Source organism: Lissotriton helveticus, chromosome 5_1 (assembly GCF_964261635.1).
Source record: "Lissotriton helveticus chromosome 5_1, aLisHel1.1, whole genome shotgun sequence".
Taxonomy (NCBI): Eukaryota; Metazoa; Chordata; class Amphibia; order Caudata; family Salamandridae; genus Lissotriton; species Lissotriton helveticus.
Window position 1 is genome coordinate 620,772,865 of NC_136065.1, and position 7,965 is coordinate 620,780,829.

The 7,965-nt window shown below is 47.8% G+C and overlaps 1 protein-coding gene across 1 annotated transcript in view; it reads right to left on the minus strand.

Annotated features, from left to right (window-relative positions):
* P3H1 (prolyl 3-hydroxylase 1) overlaps positions 1 to 7,959 on the minus strand; it is a 159,773-nt gene extending 151,814 nt beyond the window's left edge. Inside the window, exon 1 of the mRNA XM_078642991.1 lies at positions 7,392 to 7,959. Within this exon, the coding sequence (XP_078499117.1) occupies positions 7,392 to 7,814 (423 nt within the window). The 5' untranslated portion in view covers positions 7,815 to 7,959. The remainder of the gene's footprint in view (positions 1 to 7,391) is intronic.
* Between the last annotated feature and the right edge of the window lie 6 nt (positions 7,960 to 7,965).

A 7,965-nucleotide genomic window follows, 5' to 3' on the forward strand; every position in this document is an offset into this window, starting at 1 on the left:
TAGCTTAAACTCGGGTAACTGCGAGACCTATTGCATTGTAAGTGCTTGTTTTGAAAGAGTTAGAGAATGTGACTGGTGGAAGTCTATGACAGTGTGTTCCTGAACTGTGGACACTGCGAAGACAAATGTCTTCCAATCTTTCGGCAAGGCTTTAGAGCAGAGTAAAGAAGATTTAGATCAGTGAAATAACTATAGTTCAGGTTGGGGAGTCAACGTCTGTAGTAGCCAAACAATTTTCTCGTTCAATAGAAACCAATAAAATTACTTACTGGCTGATATGATGTGGACTCTTTGGTAACCCCAACAATTAGTTGACTAGCCAGCACACTTTAAGCATGGGTAACAGGCATAATTGGAGTCCTTATACAAAATATATCAACAAGTCACTCCACTACTAATGCCCTATGGGCAACAGTTAGGAGAAGAACGATTTGGCTTCATTTTAGATGATGACAACAGTCATGGGCAAGCATACGTACAGGGGGAATTAACAAAAGATCAGATCCCAGTCAAAGAGAAAGTGCAGATTTTTTTTACTTCAGAAGAGAATAAGAAGTGGTACCCAAACAGTTCTGGTCCAGGAAAGGAGGCAAGAGCTGATCCACTTTACCAGCTAAAATGATGGTATATGTCTGCTAAACTGAGAGCAGTTCTTTAATATCAAGACTTGAACATTAAATACATATTCTGCCTTTTGAGAACTGCATGCACTGAAACCAGTTGATCTAAAACCGTGTCGAAGAAGGCAGTCAGATAAAAGTTGAGAAAGATGAAAGGAAGAGAGCAAACGTTTGGATCTCGCCTTACGTTAAGACACCTGGTTAGATGTGAAAGCGGACTCAAGTGACTCATTGGGAGCATATGGGCAGAAAATGTTTTTTCATCAATATGGGCTGTATGGACTGCCTATTCAACATGATAGAAAGATCCACCACATCAAAAGTAGTTGGAAAATCACAAACCACAAGTGGGCAACAGGCTCCCACATCAGCCAGGCAAAGGGCAACATCCTAAATGGCAGCACTGACTATTTCAATCTCATGTTCATACAGACTGAACAGACTGTTTCTCCTGAGATCAAAATGAAACTACCATTTCCAGAATTTTGTCCATTACTCACAGCAACAGAAATATCCAAAACTTGATAAAATGGATGGGATCAAATTAGATAAATGAAAGTTTTCCTAACTGTCCTCGAAGCAACACTGCAATGGCTCACACTCTTATTGCAGCTACCAGCAGTATTATAAGGTCTCATCACTTTCCTGTATCCACATCTACAGCTGGGGCTGCTGGTAGCTCACAGCAGAGGCTTCATGTTGTAAATAATATGAAGACTCCGTATTCATGGAGGTGGTCCCATCCTCGTCGCCAAAATGTTGTAAATAATATGAAGACTCCGTATTCATGGAGGTGGCAGGTAAGTAGTTTATTGCAGCAGATGAGAAAGTAACAGGTCTGTCGCCCATCCAGCCAAGTAATAACTGCCACACATTAGAATCAGGGATAGCGTCATGGGGAGAATCATGTAAACAATCTAGAAGGTTGGAACAAGGAGAAGCAGGGAAGGGAACAGATAAGGAAAAAGGCATGTACAACACTTCACTTGTCTCATTACTTGCCCATTACTCACAGCTAGCAACAAAATAAGGATATACAGATGTGCAGTTCTGTGTGGACTACCAAGCACTCAATGAGGTAACCAAAACTGATGCTAATCCAATCCCAAGAGTGGGTGAGCTTGTGGATTAGTTAGGGGCTGCACGGTATTTGAGAATCTTGGATCTGACCGGTGGGAACTGGCAGATTACCTTGGCACCAAATGACAAGGGAAGGCTGTTTTTTTATGCCAGAGGGATGCATCTGCTCTAGGTTGTGCATTTTCAGTCTAAGAATGCTTCTACCCATTTCAGCACCTGGCGAACCATGTTCTTGCAAGGCTGGAGGAATTTTGTGTGGCCTACCTGGATTACACTCCCATGTTCAGCAACTCATGGGAGGACCACTTGAAACACATAGGACAGGTGTTGGCAATGATACAGGAGGCGAAACTAACCAGCAAGGTGACCAAGTGTCAGTTGAGGCACTCATCTGTGGCCTACCTTGGGTATGAGATGGGGAATGGGAAGATTTGCCCTTGGAATGCCAAGATTCAGTCTGTGATGAAGTTCGAAGTGTCTACTACCCAGACTGAGTTGAGGGTCTTTTTGGTACTCACCGGGCATTACAGGAATTTCGTGGTGAACTACGGAAGTATAGTTGCAGATGCCCCATTGACTACTTTGACCTCCATGAAGAGGCCCAAGAAAGGTATATGAATTTAGTGTAAGAAAGCATTAGAGAAACTGAAGGAGTTATGCACTGCACCTGAAAGCACCTAACTATAGTCAGCCTTTCACTGTACAGACAGATGCCTCAGACAGAGACGTTGGAGCGGTGTTAGCTCAACTGGATGACAACAGTAGAGAGTGTCCGGTACCTCTTATTAGTAGGTTACTACCCAGAGAACAGAGCTGGGTGGCTATTAAAGAGTGATTTGCCATAGTGTGAGCGTTGAGTAAGTTCCGGCCTTATCTGTTCAGCACTAATTTTGCAGTGCAATTGGATCACAAGCCACTGAGAAGGTTGATGGATATGACGAGAGAGAATCCCAGGTTGTTGAGATGGTCTGTTTATTTGCAAGAATTAGACTTTGTAGTGGAGCACAGAGACAGACTGAGCCATGTGAATGCTGGTGGACCTTCTATCCGACTTTAACTATCTGACCACTCAACTTCTCCAGGCTAGTAGTAGGTTCGAAGAGTTCGGATCTGGGTGGAGCATCTCCTGGGACAGAAAAGTCCTGTGCATGGTGATGGACGTGCACCCCTGCCCCAAGTGCCCCCCCTGTAATGATGTCTGAAGCCCTAATGCTGATTTTTGTTGTCATGTGCGCCATGACATAGACCTATCTCGCAGATTGCAGTCTTTTTTGTATCGGGAAAGGCGCCTAAAGCACATAGGAACGTAATCCACTGTCCTTACCAGGACTTTTGTGCCGCATGAGCATGGGTGTAGAAGCATATAGTGTAGTGATCAGTAGGAGTGAACAGGTCCGTTTTAACTATGTCTCTGGAGTGGGGCTCACTCATTTGAAGTTCTGCTGCTGTGTGCTTAACTCACTTTTAGACTACATCAATTTGCTGTGGGGTGTTGCACAGTGCATGTGGGATACACATGTGCTGGGCTTATGTGTGCCTGTAAATGGTACAATACATGAAGAATGTAGTGCTGTGCAGTGCATGTATACTCTATGAATGTGTTGGGTTTATGCGTGTCTGTGAAGGGCACAAATACATGGCAGACTCTGGCTTCCATTGTGGGAGACGCATGGCTGACTGAAAAACCTTAAGGAGAGGAGGTAGAGGAATCCCTCCAGACACACTTCTATATTGCAGCATTCCTGTAAGCTAAATGGACCCACTGGAAAAGGGAGAGCAGGCTCTTCAGTACACTTCAAAGGGTGTTTTTTGATTCAGACAGAAGTCACTGGAAAGGGCATGGGCCATCGCAGTAAGGAGATGGGGCTGATAATAGAATCATAAAGAGTAGGGCTGAGGCTCTGGGGTAACCTTTTGAAACACATATTACTGTCGCCAACATCCAGGTGTAAACCCCAAGCCAGTCCCATGGGGTGTGTTGAGGGACTATCAAATTTGGTGTTGCTCCTGCAGTGACAGACTGCTTTCTGGAGGAAGGGCACTTCAAGAGGAAGCAGATCCCAACACAAACTTCAAAGACTCAGACTCTAAATCAGTTTGTGTCTGGAAATGGGCTATAAGAAGGGTAGTTTGAGCCCCCAAAACTGTCAACAGTCAAGCTGCCAGGTGAGCTGTGCGAGGAGGAGAAGCCCAGCACGACTTCTGCCTCTGACCAGGACTGGGGCCAAGTCTGCTCGTCTCCCAGCTGGGTGAGGAGACATCACCCAGGGGATCCAAGACTACCTGCCCGTGGAGCCTTGAGCACCAGAACCTGCCTGCTTGGCAAGACCAGTGTGCCCTGTGAGGGAGAGGAGGACATTAGAGGGAGCAAGGACCCGGTGCAGGAGCCTAGCGTTTGGATCCCCGTAGCAGGGTGTGATGGGACAGATGTTGGATGTTGTACCGATCAAACTGAAGAGTCGGCGACCCCCATATGCTAGAGGAGGGCCACCTTGAAGTGAGCCAAACCATTGCTGCACTGCTCGGGTCATTGCCCATGGGCTGTTACCAAGTCGGCTATCCCGTATGCCAGGTGGGGCGGCCATGAAGATTGCTGCTGTGCAGATCGGGCTGTAACCCCTGTGCAGGACCGAGTTGATGACCCCTTATGCTAGAAGAAACCGCTGTGAAAACTGCTGATGTGCCGATCAGGCCATACCTCATGTGCGGAGGAGGAACAATGACCCCGTATTCCATGCTGGGCCACCAGGAAAGGCAAGCTGTGCCTGAGGACCAGGAGCATTGCACCCTCTCTCTCACTCCCTGACCAGTGGAGATGAACTCCAAAAACTTACCAGCATCGGGCGACCATCGAGAACACCCCAGCCGCTGCAGGACCGAGTGCAAAGAATTCAATGACAGACAATTGTAGCCCTCTCGGACCGCAAGTATGAAATACTTATCGGAGGCAGCCGCTGCAGCTTCAGGGTTTGCGTATGGGGCACGTTCAGAGACTTTGGTCGCTTGGATCTTCTTAGTACCGGTAGGACTAATTGACGGGCTAATGGCCCCTGGGGAACGTGGCTGCTTCAGCGCTGGAAACATTTTGACATTACTAAGGAGTTGGAGTGGAACTTAACCGAAATGGAGCTTAACCGAAATGTTGACTAGAGTGGATGGTGAATAACCACTACCGCTAGGAGGTGATTGGGACTCTAGGACCTGCCTACGAAATATTATAGCCCAAACCTCTGGGGACTGTGGGTATTGTTTGTGAATGTCTCATTTTACTTTATGTTTGTATATAAATACTAATTTTTCCAAAGAAGCAAGTATTTGACCAGACAACCATTTGTTGCCCCTACTGAATGTATTTTGAGTTGTGAGCCTGTGTTCACCTTCCTGTGTCTACCCCCACTCCTGAAAACATTGGACCTTTCCACCCGTGCTACCACTGACAGTCAAATGCTTCATGGATACTCAACTCAGTTGCTTCGGAGCCATTGTAAGCAGGGGCCTGACATCAGGAGTGAAAGGCCTCACCCCCATGGTTGGGCCCGTAGCGCCTGCTTGCCCCGTGGCCCTCCGACACCAACCAATGATAGGCAATGAGCAGATTGAAAATGCACTCTAGGTACTGGATTGGACATATTTGTTTTTCGACAACAAACAGCTAAAACCTGTCTGGAAAAAAAAGACTTCAAAACGGATACTGTTCTGCAGAGGAGCAGCACAAAAAATAAAGGGTCTGAAGCGCTTGGAGGATTGTGTCACTAAAATCCTTTTTCAGAAACCTTTAATTCTTTAAATATCATTGCGATATTTTTTATGTTGCGCACTAAAGAGGACACGGGAAACAAAGCTGGATAAAGAATAACATGTTGTCCAATTTAGAAACTGTGCATTAACTTAGTGATAACATGATTAAGTTTTAAAAATGCTGTAAAATGTACACCGACGTAGATGCAGAAATGTTAATGGTTGGTATGCGAACGGAAGCCAGAACGTTTTATCTTGCAGAGACGTCAATCCTAGGCACCTATATAATTTACACACGTGTTAATTTTAGTGTGGAATAATTTTCAAACTGCTTCATAGTAAGACAAAAGCACCAGTGAGAAATGTACAATATATTACTTTCGCTTGGATATTTATTGAAAAACATTATTGCGAATTACACATTTACTATATGCATTCGGCAAAAATTAAACATAAAAAGCGGAAAAAATGTGATGCACTCCAGCAAAGTAAGCTCAGACTGTGTGCATGTGGCTCAGTGGTTCTGCAGTCTGTACAGATGTGTTCTGCAGACAGAGCCGGCTGATGATGTGTAACGCCGAGGTTGAGGGGGCGTGGAATGCGTGAGCCCCCTCCGCTACTGTGCATGCACAGACAAGGGGAGCAGCCTCCACCCACCCCTGTACGTGGCAGTCTCATCCCTGGAGGGGCGGGCAGACTGCAGCCTCCCCGGGACGTTTTCAGCGGCATGCAGAGCAAGGCACACCCTCCCTAACCGCGGGCGGGTGTGAGTAAAAATCCAGCGCCTGCGGCTGCCGTTTATCTGCCTCACTCCCAACACTACTAGTGCACACGTGAATAGCCCATACCCTTGATTCACAAGTAGTATATTGTACTGAATCGGACCCTGTGTAGATTAAGGGGTAGATATAAAAGTGAAACGCTCCAGTACCTTCGGTCGAATTCGCGCTATGTAAAGATAAGATAAATAAATTGTGACTGCATCGATATAGCGCCTACAAACCGCGATGAGCGTTCGGAGTGCTTTCATGGCGAGTAGCACACTTTAACTACCCAGCTGTAGTGCTACCCATACATTGAAGGTGGCAATGCACACTGCGCTCTCCCCCACCACTTTGGCAAGTATAGCTCGAGGCTGGCGCATGGACATCTGGAAGTATGCCACCCTTCTGTATTGTAGTATTTATCGCTGTCACCTACTGACGAGGCGCCGAAGCGCTTTGAGGACTGGTAGCACGCTGCTTAAAACATTAGTCCAAGTCGTGCATATGTTGTAACTAAGACAATGACGGCTCCTTAAACTAAAGTGAAAAAGATCAGCGGGTAATGGAGGCAATGAAAGGTGCATGCCCCACACAAACCAGCGCCAAGTGATGGATAGAACATGCGTGAGCTCCGAGGTGTGGGCTGAGCAGATACCTTATCCACTGGTGCCTCACAAAGTGCGGCTCACTTTCTATTTTATTGAACTACTTTGTATTACTCAGACAAGGTCCAGATTGCTACCCGACAGGCTTCTTATACACGGGCTCGAAGCAAAACCCTTCGTTGCACTGCTTGGCCCTCCTAGTAACACTTGTCTTTATGACTAATGCTCACAGTGCCATGGGTGGCTCTCATTATATAGCCCACCTCCCCACAGCAACTACCAATGCTTGAACCTCTCCGAGTCCTTAGCTGATACCCTACTACTTGGTTGGCACCCAGAGTTTTGCCAGGCTATTGCTGCTGCTGTCCCCAACTCCGAGATTAGCTCTGCGTGTCTGTCTGCTCCCATAGACTGTTCCCCAAAAGTATAAACGACTCCTCACGCCAATTAATACCGCTGGAACTACAACTCCCATAATGCACCAAATGTACAAGACTATTAAAGTAGTTCATGCCATTTCACAGATAGATTCTGTTGTTCGAACAATGCACTGTGAGCCCCTACACACTTGAAATCCCTCTCACCTTGAAGTAGGCCACCTGCAGGTAGTTGTAGGGGCTCCTCTTGGTGAACTCGAGCTCCAGCTCCTCGGCGATCTGGTAGAGGCTGGAGGGGGCCCCGAGCAGCCGCAGCTCGCAAGTCTTCAGGCAGTCGGCCCGGTGCAGCACGGAGTGGAAGAAGCGCAGGTCCTTCAGGGGTCGGGGCTCTTCCGGGGGGCCAGGCTCGATCAGACCCTGGCAGTGCCCCCGACACCACGCCCGGTGGGTGCGCAGGGCCGCCCGGCTCCGCAGCGCCCTCTCCATGTGCAGGATGACCGAGGTCCAGTCCCCCCGGTAGTATGCCTCCACCCCGCTGTCGTAGAGCCGATCGTACGGCTCCAGGGGGCCCTCGGCCGCCGGCAGCGGGGGCAGCGCCAGCAGGAAGGCGAGAAGCACCAGTGGAGCCATGATCAGGGTGTTTAAAGGGAGGCTGCGGCTGCTGCTGCTAGCTCAGTCTGCTGAACTTGCCAACCGAGGCACAGCATCCAGGAGTAGAGCACTGGCAGAGCAGTACCCGCTGAGCTGGCATCAGGAGCAAAACTACAACTGTACTGGCGAC